The sequence below is a fragment of the Microtus pennsylvanicus genome, chromosome 6 (genome assembly GCF_037038515.1).
Source record: "Microtus pennsylvanicus isolate mMicPen1 chromosome 6, mMicPen1.hap1, whole genome shotgun sequence".
Lineage (NCBI taxonomy): Eukaryota > Metazoa > Chordata > Mammalia > Rodentia > Cricetidae > Microtus > Microtus pennsylvanicus.
In genome coordinates, this window is record NC_134584.1 from 125050539 (window position 1) to 125064030 (window position 13492).

General features: G+C 53.3%; 1 protein-coding gene across 1 annotated transcript; it reads left to right on the forward strand.

The window, feature by feature from the left end:
* The first annotated feature begins 243 nt into the window (after positions 1-243).
* Ntpcr (nucleoside-triphosphatase, cancer-related) lies at positions 244-10142 on the forward strand. The gene is made up of 5 exons (XM_075977695.1): positions 244-414; positions 2049-2211; positions 3480-3576; positions 7953-8162; positions 9565-10142. Exons 1-5 carry the CDS (start codon positions 381-383, stop codon positions 9631-9633), a joined length of 573 nt encoding a protein of 190 aa, XP_075833810.1. The 5' UTR covers positions 244-380; the 3' UTR covers positions 9634-10142.
* Positions 10143-13492: the final 3350 nt, after the last annotated feature.

Below are 13492 nucleotides of genomic sequence, written 5' to 3' on the forward strand. Positions count from 1 at the left end.
TGTTACACAGGAGCTGACTTGGAGCCTGGGGTGAGGGTCTCAGGGACGGAACTCAGGATACCCGAAGCAGCAATGGCAAGGTACCTGACATTCCCACGCACGTGAGTTTGTTACATAGGAGCACCAGGCACCTTAGGGACCTGTCTCCAGACCTTGCAAACAGCCACCACAACAGAGCTCCACGTCGGGGAAACATGCGCGTGCGCAATGTGTGTGTGTGTGGGGGGGGGGGATGGGGGAAACGACACGCAAGTTGGAAGCGCATGCGCGGCTACGGGACTGTAGTTTCCGGGACGGCAGGGGCGTGACCTTCTGCGAAGGGGGCGGAGCCTGACCGCCCATTCTGACCCCGACTGTACTGCACCTGACCCCCAAAACACATGGCGCGGCACGTGTTCCTCACCGGGCCTCCAGGTGACCCAGGGCCTGCCAGACTTGGCAGGGAGGGGGCGCGGCCTGGATAGTCCGTATCTCCGGCCATGGCTGCAGTTGCGGTCTGGCTTGGTGCATTGCAGCCCGGCGGGAGGGAAGGCCGGGAAGAGGGCGATACGCGGTTCTCAGGTCCCCAGCGTCCGGCTGTCACCATGGTCTTAAGCCACGGAGGCCGGGGTGGACTTTGTAGACTTCGGAGGCCTTTGAGCCTTCAGAGGCGTTGGAGAGGAGCAGAGGACGGTGTTAGGAGACGCGCCAGCCTTGCCAGCACGCCATGCGTTTGAAATCGGGATGCATTGGGTCCCCAGCATCCTGCTGTGGTGTTCACCGGAGATTGAGTGAACACAGGACCACATGCTCCCCCTCCCCAAGCCCCCCCCGCTTCCCCCCCACCCCGAGTACTAGCAGAGCCAGGGGTGTGCAGGGCATCCTGGATTAGTAAGCACCACACCCCCAGCCTTGGTCTCCCAAGTTGTTAGTGCTCCGCCCCTTGCGCTGCAGGACTCACCCCTGCGGTCTCTGGAGTCCCCTTGCTTTTGGACTCACTTTACTGTCTGATTATTTGCTGACCACTAGCAAACCCAAGGGTTTGGATTTCCAAGTCCCTGTTCACACGTGACCTCCTCTGAGCTGTGTGTGGGTTTTAGAAGAAGCCTGTTACATTTACACTAATGTAGGCCTGCAGCTCTCGAGGCTGAGCTTTTGGTTCCCAGTGCCTTTACCCATGGCCAGGTTGGGCCCTAGGTGATGCGGGGGTGGGGGGGGGTAGGGGGGTGTCACTTTTTTATTGCTGTGACCGAACACGGGAGATAAGCAGCTTCAAGGAAGAAAGATATTTTGAGGCTCACGTTTTGGGGGACACAGTCCAACATGACAACCAAGGCCACAGTGGTCAGAGCAGCCTGGTTCATGGCAGCGGAAGCTGCTGGGGCTGCTGTTTCATATGGTGCTAACCAAGAAGCAGAGAGCTTGGGCTGGAAATCCAGAGGTCTGCAACCCTCGGGCCCTTCGTTACTGACCCAGCTTGATCATCCTGGCTTCCTGCCCTAAACGTTTGACAGCAAGACCCCTTCCTCCCCCTACACAAATCATCAACTTGATCAAACACACGAGCAGGTGGGGGAACACTTTAGATTTATACAAGTATAAATCTTGGACAGTGGTTCTCAACCTTCCCAATGCTGTGGCCCTTTAATACCGTTCCTCATGTTGTGGTGATCCCCAGCCGTGAAAATTACTTCGTTGCTACTTCATGACTAACGTTGCTACTGTAATGAATTGTGTTGTAAATGTCTGTTTTATGATGGTCTTGGGTGACGTCTGCGAAAGGGTTGTTCAACCCCCCAAAGGGAGTCATAACCCACAGGTTGACAACCACTGATCTAGGAGGAAAGGAAGCTGGGCTCCACATGCATTCGGGACTGTGTTAGATGTGACTTCATGCCGCTCTGTCACCCCTGGTCTCTACTGGGAATGAAAATGCCCACACCTGGAGCAATCAGCATGGCAGTACAGTTAATAGTCGTGAAACCCATTTGCAGCCCGCTCCATTCCCAGTGGTGGCCCTGCAGGCGAGGTAAAGCATCCTGACCCATCTCCTCTTTTGTCTCTTCCAGGGGTTGGCAAGACAACCTTGATCCAGAAAGCCAGTGAGGTCCTGCAGTCCTCGGGCGTGCCTGTTGATGGATTTTACACTCAGGAAGTCAGGCAGGGCGGGAGGAGAATAGGATTTGATGTGGTCACCTTGTCCGGCGCTCGGGGGCCTTTGTCCAGAGTTGGGTACTGGTGTTTTGTTTCTTCATGTCTTTTGTCTCTAGCCTGTACTGTCCACACCTTGGGGGCAGTTCTTCTCTGTGTGAGCGTGCATGTGTGTGGAGCATGCGTCTGTGCAGAGGCCAGAGGAGCACATTGGTGTCCTGCTCTGTCACTCTCTGCCTTAGTCCCTCAAGACAGGGCCTCTCGCTGAACCTAGAGTTTGCATGCGGGCTAGCAAGACCCAGCAGTCTTGCTCTCCCCCTGCAGGACCGGGCCTACAAGCATGCATGGCCATGTCCAGTGGTTTTCACTGGTGCTGAGGATTTGAACTTGCAGCAAGTGTTCTTGCATGCTGAGCCGTCTCGCCATCCTGAGAGCCACTTTCTTATGATTTCCCTATCGCCGACTCCCCTAAAAGCCATCTGTGGGGCCCATATACGTTTATTTGCCCATCATTGGGCTGAGAGTCTAACTGGACTCGGGGATAACCAGGTCACCCCGCCTATCTTGGACCTCCAGAAAAAGAAAACAGACCATCCTGTGAAAAAGGATTTTAAAAGTCCTCTGTGATCTAAAACTCTGGCCACAAATCATACACATTTCTCCTGTGATTCTTAGCTCTGTCTAGTACTAGTATTTACTTTTTAACTATGATTCTTTGGAGGCACTTAAGATCGCATGCAGGGTTTTTCCCATCTTAGGCAAGCCTCTGTTGCTAAGCTGCCTCCTCAGCCATCTGTTTAATATTGATCTTAATTTTGTATTGTTTTGATACAAGGTCTTGCTATCCAGCCCCAGCTGGCCTGGAGCTCACAGGGGTCCTGCCTTTGCCTCCCAGTGCTGGGGTTAAAGGTGTGTGTTACCACGCCCAACACTCTCTGTTTACTTTTTATTTTGAGAAAGTCTTAAAGTTGCCCAGCTGACACCGCACTCAACTCTGGCTCAAGAAGTCCTTAAGCGTTTTGTCCTCCTGCCTCAGCCTCCTGATTGGTTGGGATGATGGCAGGCCTGTACCATCAGGCTCAGACAGACAAGCTCAGCTCTTGTGCAGTGGCATGTGGGCCTATGGGAGTTGCGGGGACTTCACTGTTACACTCCAAGACTGACATTGGCAGAAGTAGTGTTGACATCATCAAGGCCCCTATTTCAGGAGAGAAACCCCAGCGGGCCCAAACGTACACACTCCCACCCTGGTGGGTGATTGATTGGTAAGGGTGTGTGCGGAGTGGCTCAGCGGAACAGCCCATCCCCAGAGGTCCGTGGAGGGCCCGCATCAGTGTCTTTCCTTTCAGGTCACAGCCTCCACCTGGAAAGCCCGAATGCCGAGTGGGGCAGTATGTGGTGGACCTAGCATCTTTTGAGCAGTTGGCACTACCCGTCCTAAGAAACGTGAGTCCACATCTTCTGTCTCAAAAGCCCATTGGCCTCTGTGCTCTGTGGGATGCGCTGGCCACCTGAACACAGTGGCTTCTTTTCTGTAATCGGGTTGTGTCTCACAGTTTCAAAAGTCTTCCAGCATCGAGCCTTGCTGAAGATAGACGCCTTACTCTGCTATCACTCTGAGCTGTCACGTGCCCCAAAGCATGTATAAAGTACTTCAGCTTAGGGAGGCTCTAATGCAGATCTATATCCCCCGCTCTGTGCTGCACAGAGCTAGCTGCAGTGTGGGCTCCGTGGATACTCTGTACTGCTGCTCCCTGTCCTTCTGCTCTGTGCTGCGCAGTTTACGGCATGTGCTGTGCACTGCTGTGCACCAGATAGGAGGAGCCTGGAGCTGCTGAGGAATTCACCGCCCACCAAGGGCAGCCTCCGTCTTCAGAGGCCTGGGGTCCTGCGGTCTGTGCTCACCTGTAGCTGCTGCTTCTAGGATCCCACTGAGCTCCCCCCACCTCCTCCTCCCTCCTTCCCTCAGTCCCTCTAGGAATCCCCCACATGTCTGCTCTGGGCTGTGGTGGCTGCTCTGTCACTAGCAGCTGGGGGCAGGCGGAGAATGATATGTCTTCTTGTTTATTTCCCCTGGGGTCCATGCTTCCCTCCCATGCTCAGGCAGCAGTGAGAAGTGGCTGATGACATTCTGAGTGCAGAGCCCGGCTGTGGGCATTGGATTCACATAAAGAATTGATTTTTGCTCAGCCAAGCCATGCTTGGTGTCTGGCTTCGGGCTTATGTAAGAGCTCCTGTGTGCTTGCTGACCAAGTCAACAATTTGTCTCTTGTTTTTAATGGAAAAAGAAAATAGAAACTGCTCATATTTTTATAGTCACCCATGTTGCTGTAATCATTGTGACTGTAAACTCAGGCCACCAAACTGGCCTTGGATTGAGTAATCACTGTGGTCTATGGTTGCTGCTCTACCTGGGCTATGCAGACATGGGTTTATCTACCCAAGAGGAGTCCTAGCACATCCTGTCACGTGGGGAGGGTCTGCAAGCGGAGGCTGGGTGAGAAGGGTTGAGCATGGTTGGTGAGCATGGTCGGTGAGCGTCCCAGCGTTGTTGGTGAGCGTGGTCGGTGAGCGTCCCAGCGTTGTTGGTGAGCGTGGTCGGTGAGCGTCCCAGCACTGTTGGTGAGCGTGGTCGGTGAGCGTTGTTAGTGAGTGCTCCAGCGTTGTTGGTGAGCATGGTTGGTGAGCGTCCCAGCACTGTTGGTGAGCGTGGTCGGTGAGCGTCCCAGCGTTGTTGGTGAGCATGGTTGGTGAGCGTCCCAGCACTGTTGGTGAGCGTGGTTGGTGAGCGTTGTTAGTGAGTGCTCCAGCGTTGTTGGTGAGCGTGGTCGGTGAGCGTCCCAGCACTGTTGGTGAGCGTGGTTGGTGAGTGCTCCAGCGTTGTTGGTGAGCGTGGTTGGTGAGCGTCCCAGCACTGTTGGTGAGCGTGGTCGGTGAGCATCCCAGCATTGTTGGTGAGCATGGTTGGTGAGCGTCCCAGCACTGTTGGTGAGCGTGGTTGGTGAGTGCTCCAGCGTTGTTGGTGAGCGTGGTCGGTGAGCGTTCCTGCACTGTTGATGAGCGTGGTCAGTGAGCCTTCCTGCACTGTTGGTGAGCGTGGTTGGTGAGCGTCCCAGCATTGTTGGTGAGCCAACTGGTTCTAGGACTCAGGCAGCATCTTTACTCTTAGGAGGTTTTCCTGTTGTGGCTGAGAATTTCAAATCAGCTGGAATGCTGGCCAAACCCAGGTGCAGGACAGGTGAGATACACAAGGCAAGGGTGATACACAGCCCTTGGAGGTGGCCCTCACATGTTGTATTTTGGGGACATGGGGACCACCCAGATGCCAGGCACAGTGACTGCTGTGTGGCCAAGAGGCATTCCAGCTGAGTTGCACGGGGAGGTCCTAGAATTGAGAGCAGCCTGGTGCTGTCTTATTCAAATTCAGCCTGGTGCTGTGGGCCATAACTCGGGAGCTCAGAATCTGGGCTAGGTCCACAGGGCAAGCTTCCCTTGACCTGTTTGTTCTTTCCTTCTGGGTCGGCTTGAATCCATCTGTGAAAACAGCAGTTGGGGCAGAGTGGTGTTTCTTTTTTAAGCTCTTCTGAATACCCTGTTGAACTATTTGGAGAAGCAAGCTGTATGTTGCCTGTTCTCAGTGCCCTGACCTTCAACCCCTCTCTCTATGACATGTGAATCACTTCCATTTTTATTAAAAAACTTACTTTTGCAATTTCCGCAGCCTGGACAGAATGAGGGTGTGAGAAGGTCCAGGGTCTACAGGGAGCAGCAAGCACTGCACTTGCTGGCCCAGGCGTCCGTTCGCTTCTGTGGGCATGCTCTGGAGAGCTGCAGGGCCCTGGAGCAGCAGCATCAGGGAGCAGCAAGCACTGCACTTGCTGGCCCAGGCATCCGTTCGCTTCTGTGGGCATGCTCTGGAGAGCTGCAGGGCCCTGGAGCAGCAGCATGAGCTTGCAGCCACTTGTGCATGTGCCTGTACCACGCACCACATGTGCTTACTGTGCTTAGGCAAGCACACACAGTGTGCACGTGTTCTTTCCCAGTACCTCTCCTTGTCTGATTTGATGGCTTTCAAAGTTGTCAGTCAGTGTTCCAAACAGTTCTGTCCATCTCTCACATGTTGGCTTCTAGAAAGGTGGCTGCTGCCATCCGCTGTCTCTGGGGTGGCTGTGTGCCGTCCATGCTTTGGTAAGGGCTGGGTCAATTGTCATGACTCAGCTCCAGAAAGAGACCTTCCTGTGTAATCGGCTGCGTTTTAAAATCCCGGACTGCTGGCAGGCATTTTCTTTCTCCCAATTTGGTACTCAATTTTGAAGAAAAACCTTGGAGCAGATAGCATCTGACCCCACAGGCACTCTTCCTGCCGGTGGAGGTAGTGTCAGCCCCAGCTTTCCCTTCTCAGCTCTGTAACCCCAGTAAGTTGCAGAGTTCCATGGTGAAAGCAATCCACTGTGCAGACCCTCAGGCTGGTGTCCCTGTGGGTGTGCTGGGGATGGGAAGCAGAAAGAGTGCGCCTCCTTCATGACCAGGAGACCACGCTCCTGCCTCTCCTCACAGCCTGGACCTGCTACCTGTGGGCTGTCCCAGCATGGGCCACTGCTGCTGCTCCTCCCCATCCCCTCTTCACAGCTGGCAGTAGTGCATGACCTCATGTGCTCAGCAGTTGCCCCTTCCAACAGGGCATCACATGCCCTCAGCAAGAGGGAGGCCAAGGCAGAGGTGGCCGGATTTTGTTAGCCGACCTGAGAAGGGCCTGGTGCCTCTTCTGCTGTACCCTTAGTGGCCACATGACCAGTCCTGGGGAGGTGTGGCTGGGGAACATGGTGGAATATGATCCATGGACATTGGGAGGCTGCTGCATTTTCAGGGACAAAAGGGACTTGAATCCAAGGGGAATCTGAGATTCTCTTTTTAACAACATTGATTTTATCCATTTGTTTGTGCATTCATCTGTTTTGTGTGTGTTGTATACCTACATGTTTATATCACCTGCCAGTTCTGCATGTAAAATACAGATGTGATTATATCCATTTATATAGCAGTAGGAGTGCACCAGAGCAACAGTGCTTATTTCTGAATAACTTTCATTTTAGTTCTATTTAAGTTATTTTTATTTAGTAATAAAATTTCATGCATGTACACAATGCATTTTGATAAGTTTTACCCTCCATTACCATCTCACCCCCTCCCGTGCCCATCGAATTCTTCTTAGAAGTTTAGTCTCTGAGGTAGCTCATTGCTTGATCATCAGGTTAATTGTCATTGTTCTGACCACTTCTGCTTTGAGCCAGACTCTTTCCCATCTCATTTCGTGACTTTTCGTAGACTTTAGACTGGATTGGGATACATAGGCACCTGCCTGCAGTGGCCACCTCCTTCCCATTGGCGTCAGGAGTACAGCCCATGACTAGCGAGGTCCCCAGCACAGCTGTCCTGTTCCCCTAACACCCACGACACTCTGTCTTTCCCGGTTCACAATCTTTGTTTCTTAGGTGTGTAAGTAGGAAGCCCGGTTACCACTGAGCCTTCTAGAAGAGAACACATTTTGAGAGAAACTCAGGGGCAGGGAGGTGCAGTCCCAGGGAGCCTTTCCTATGAGCATTGCAGACATACCTGTGTCTTGTGTGTGTGGAGACAGTCCCCTGGTGTGTAAGGCACAGCCCAGCTGCCTTGCTGTGGGTGCTGGTGGGTAGTCAGGCTGGGACCTCCTGGATCGAGATCACAAGGCTCTGCTGTCCCGGTGACAGTACCTTCTGTCCGCAGTCCGGTCCCAGCTTCAGCCCCAACTCTACTGTCCTAGTGACAGTGCCTTCTGTCTGCAGGCCGGTCCCAGCCGCAGCCCTGGGCACAGCGTGTGCGTCATTGATGAGATTGGGAAGATGGAGCTGTTCAGCCAACCATTCATTCAGGCGGTCCGCCAGACGCTGTCCACACCAGGCACCGTTGTCCTTGGCACCATCCCAGTTCCCAAAGGGAAGCCCCTGGCCCTCGTGGAGGAGATCAGGAACAGGCATGACGTGAAGGTGTTCAGTGTGAGTAAGCCAGCCCTTGGGAACCCCTGCCCTGGGATCCCGTCCTTGCCCCGGCTGCCTTCCTCTTCTGCCTTCTGCCAGTGGCATAGTCAGGGCGGGATTTGAGGGGTTGCTTGGGAAGGTCTGTCCAGGGAGGAGCCATGCCACGCAGGCCACGGACTCAGTGGCAGAGTTCCAGCCCCAACCTCAGGTGAAAGGTGTATGCTTATAGGAAAATCAGTTACTCAAGTCTGGGCCTTGACTTCAGAACTGTCTCATTAAGAAAGTAAAGTATACCTGTAAAAGATGGGCACAAGTTTGAGTGGCTGTTTCCCAAGGAGCATGAGGAAGCCAAGGCAGACATAGAGGAGACAGGCACCCCACCATCGTGACCACGAGGCACCACACCACACCCACTAGGATGCCTTCCATGGCACAGTTAGAGAGAGGTGAAAGGACTTGGGAAACCCGCGCCTTCCTACCCTGTTGGTGGGAAGGAGCTGAGCTGTCCCTGAGAAAATTCTGGCTTCTTCAGGTGTGTGTTAGTCACGGTGCCAGCAAGTCCACTCCTAGGCAGTCACGGTGTCGGCAAGTCCACTCCTAGGCAGTCACGGTGCCAGCAGGTCCACTCCTAGGCAGTCACGGTGTCGGCAAGTCCACTCCTAGGCAGTCACGGTGTCGGCAAGTCCACTCCTAGGCAGTCACGGTGTCGGCAAGTCCACTCCTAGGCAGTCACGGTGTCGGCAAGTCCACTCCTAGGCAGTCACGGTGTCGGCAAGTCCACTCCTAGGCAGTCACGGTGTCGGCAAGTCCACTCCTAGGCAGTCACGGTGCCGGCAGGTCCACTCCTAGGCATGCACATGGAAGACTTGAAGACACGTGATGCAAAGCTTGAACGAATGCCCATAGCAGCGTTATTTACAGTGCTTTCCAGAATGAGAGGACCCAGACGTCCACCAGCAGCTGACCAGGCAGGGAACCTGTGCTCCAGCCATCTAGTGTGGGTTACTTAGCAACACAAAGGGATACAGTGCAGCCACGTTCTGAGGCCTGCATGAAGGCAGTGCTGCCGAGAAGAGTGATGGGCAGGAAGATGGGTGCCATGGGTGGCCATGAATGGGGACCTTGTCTGTGACGAACCAGGTAGATGTCGCTGTCCTTGTGAGTAACTGGAGCTGTGGGCCGCTGCTGCTGTGTGGTACTCTCTGGGGCTCAGGTCCAGCCCAGGCGTCTCCTTGCTTCTCTCCAGTCAGGTTGCAGCGGCTCGGTCCCACTCCCTCAGTTGCCATCCTGTACCTCCACATGGGCCTTGATGATCCCGAAGAGCCAGCCTCTGCCTCCATCCCCTGCTTTCAGGAAAATGTTGGTCCGAAAGACAGGAGGGACATGCTCTTTACGCGTGCTCTTTTGCCTCTTCCCGCAGGTCACTAAGGAGAACAGAAACAGCCTCTTGCCGGATATTGTGACCTGCGTGCAGAGCAGCAGGACCTGAAGTGGTAGGGGACCAGGTCCAGGTCCGCCTGCTGGTCACTCCCTGCCCAGGTTTGCTACCTCCCTGTCGATGGGCCTTGTACTCTCTGTCCAAGAGGGCGGACAGCTGCTTTCCATAACCTGCTCCTGAGATCAGATTAGCCCAGAGCCTGCTGGGCCATGCACAGCAGATAGTCCGCTGTCTGACGTGTGCTCAGGGGTTCTGTCTATTTCCTGTTGCGGCTGTGCATGTGATTAGAGTAAATTCTAAATGAATGTGTCAAGGATTAGTGGAATTTTCTCCCACCAGGGTTTATGGATGTGTGTGGGGCTGGGGAGAGGAGTTCCCTTCTTCACTGGCTTACGTGCTGTAGGTATTAAATACCTCTCCAGGTGCAGCTCCAGGCTCGTGCAGCCGAAGCAGCGACAGCAACTTAATTCTCTTCAATAATTTCCAAAGAAAAACCTATTAGTTCCCCTCTTCATCTCTGTTTATTCCTTTGTTTATTGCCTAATAAAAATGAAAATAAATCTGGTGGTTGAGACACAGGAGTCCTTGTGTGGGAGGGCTGGTTTTCTGAGTGCTGTTGTTAGCTCATGCTCCATGGGCTAGACATGAGTAAAATCTCCTGTCTGTGCTCAGTTAGCCTGGGCACAGTTTTCAGCCACTCTGAGCCCAAGTGCCTTGCTGAGAAAGAAGGGACATGGCTGTCAGCAGAGAAGGGCTTGGAAAGCTGATTTGAGCTGCAGTCCCTACTGGCTGCAGGGGCTCCTTTGTGAGGAGGGGGCCGCAGGCAGGGGCTCAGCCCACATTGGGCTCTGCAGTGCTAAGAGAATCAACTCTGTAAGCTGCTGGGTCCATAAAGGCCAGAGGCTACCCTCCCCGTGGCTGGTGGCACTGGGACTTTTAGGTCATTTAGATATTTTTTAACAACAGCATCACTTGACAGCACCCACTGATGAGTACCATCGGTCCCTTACTGGGATGTGGGCATCTATGGGCCTGTCTTAATGGGGGCCTGTGAGCTGCTACTAGGACCCAGTGGAGAACACAATAAGCACCTGCTCCAAAGCCTGTGGCTGGGGAGGATCTTATGTCGATCTTCCAGGGTAGTTTTCAAAGCTCAGCTTGCTCTTTGAAAGCAGGTCCTGGAGGGACCACGGCAGGAATGCCTTCTAGACCAGGAACTGAGCCTCAGAAAGGCCTACCTCCCTCCACCATCTGTGCCCCACTAGGCTTTTCAAGGAGGCCAAGGATAGAGCTCACAGCCGTGGGCAGGCTGGCTGTGATGCCTGAATGGGTACTAGGGCAGGCGGGAAACAGCATGGTTTGGCCATAGCATCAGGCTCCTGGCCACCCAGGACCTGAGTGTACCTAGCCAAGAGCTGCCGCACAGCCTGCTCCTGTCAGGGAGCCCTACTCAGCCTTCCTTCATGCTTTGAACCTAGCATGAAGGAAACAGGACAAATGGTGGCAGTGGTGTGAGAGGCTGCATACAGCATGCTCCTCTCCTGCCAGCCCAAGGGAACCTCGTGTTGGCCTCTCACTGGGCCCCTCTAGTGGTGTACACCTGTAACTGAAGCACCCAGGAAGGAAGTGCAGGAGGATAGTTCCAGATCAACCTAGGCTACTTACAGAAACATTGTCTCAAAAATTAGTTTTAAAATATCACAGCTGTGGTAGGGTAGAAAGGCTTGGACCCAAGTCTCAGTGGCATCAGAGCGTCTGCTTTGTCAGTGCTCCCTTCTGTGTCTCCATCCAGCCTCTCTGTCACCTCCCCCTCACACCGACACATCCTTCAGTGACTATTACTCTGGCAGATGAGGGTCAGGGAGCAGGCACACAGATTTCAGATGCACATCCTGGAACTCTAAGAAACGTTGACGCCGGGGCACTGGGGTCTCTAATGGATGTGGAGCCTGACTTGAGGAGTTCACGTTGAAAAGCCCATTGACATGCACATGCATTTCAGCCAGAATGACATGGTACCACAGGGTGCCTGTTGCCCGCATGCATTTCAGCCAGAATGACATGGTACCACAGGGTGCCTGTTGCCCACATGCATTCAGCCAGGCTCCGACAGGATGACGGAGATCCAACTGGAGAAAGACTGTTGATGCCCTGGCTGTCTCTCACTTAGCAGGTCACACCACCAGCCTGGTCGTCACACCCATTGGTTTGAAAATCCTTTCTTGTCTCTGAATGAAGGTAAGCTTGGGTGTGGAGCCAGCATGACCTTTAAATAGGTAATAGAGAATCTTCCAGGCTCTCCTGGTGGGCAGAGAGGCTTCCAGGAAAACTGCAAATTCATGGAAGGTTCTGGGAACAGTGAGGTGACCCAGCCCTCCTCCCATCCAGTTTGGAGTTGCTGTAACCTGGGTTTGAAACCGAATGACGTCGAGTGGTGGTGGGGGCTGCGTAAACAGGCTGTGCAACACACAGCAGAGGCAGGGACACCGGAGCAGCCACTGAATTTAGACAAGTATGTGCCAGACATGAACTCTGCAACACACGGCAGGGTTTAGAGTCAGTACCTAGTTAGCAACGATAGCCACAAAGCCAAGTGCTGCATTGTATCGTCTTTAGAAGAACATTGCTTTTGTCCTGTGTCAAATGCATTGAGACAGATGTCAGCAGAACATGTGAGCCCGCTGGCAGGCAGTGCCATACAGGCCTGTCTCTTATACCACCACCAGAATGAAGGAGGCTCAGGGATGCAGAATTGCCTGCTGGGAGGACTGGGCAACAAACATGTCTACATGAAAAATTTATACTTTAAACTAGATATGTACAAATCCCTCCCCTCAGGGCCCGGGGAGCCCTGCAGAAGCAGCAGCAGAAAGTGTCAGAGGCAGAGGCCATGGAGGACACCAGCAAAAACAAGGCCCTCTAAACCAACATGAGCAGATTCCTGTGGACGCACAGAGGCCGAGACAGCATTGCAGGGCCTGCAAGGGTCTGCGTCTGTCCTCTGCGTATATATTATGGCTTACAATTCAGTGTTTTTATGGGATTCCTGATTGTGTGAACAAATGGGTCTCTGATACTTGTGCCTTCTCTTGGGCTCTTCTGTTTTGTACAGTTCCGATGTGTTAGTTTTTATCTTCTATTTTATTTTATTATCCCTTAGAAACCTATTTGTTTCCTAATGATAGACAGAGAATGGATCTGAATGAGAGGCACAGTGGAGAGAACCTGGGAGGAGTAAAGGGAAGGGGATTCAAGATATATTATGTGATAAAAAAATCGATATTCAGTATAATAAAGCCCAGAGATGTAACTCAGTGGACAGAGGCTCGCCTGGCATGCAGGAGGCCGTGGGCTACATCTCCAGCATCACATGACCAGGCATGGTGGTGCACACCTGTGTCAGGAGGTGGAGGCAGAAGAATCAGAAGTTCAAGGTCATCCTAGGCTACCTGGCAAGTCTGAGGTCTGCCTGGGCTTTGTGAGATCCTATCTCCCTGCCTCCTCCCAGTTATACAATAAACAAAAGCTAGGAGCATATTCTTAGTATTACTGAACAGCTTCGAGGAGTCTTTCCTTGGCGGGATTGGTGTGCATATCCACCCCTTAGCTTGTACACCCAGCGCCTGTATTCCTCAGTGGGCAGGAGACTGCCCAGGACGCAGTTCGTGAGCCTGTGGATGCCAAGCAGCAGCCAGCTGCGCTCCCAGGTGGTTGCTGCTAGGCACATGTTTCTCGCCAACTTCAAGTAGGGCCGCACACCCAGCTCAGAGCTAGCTGCTTATTCCTGAAGGTTAGCAAGCAGCCTCAGGGGGGTTCAGGAGAGGCCAGCTGAGTTTGTTTTAGTCAACCTGAGAACTGCAGCAGGTCACACCAGCTTCTCAGATACACAGTTGCAAGGAACCCAGAAATA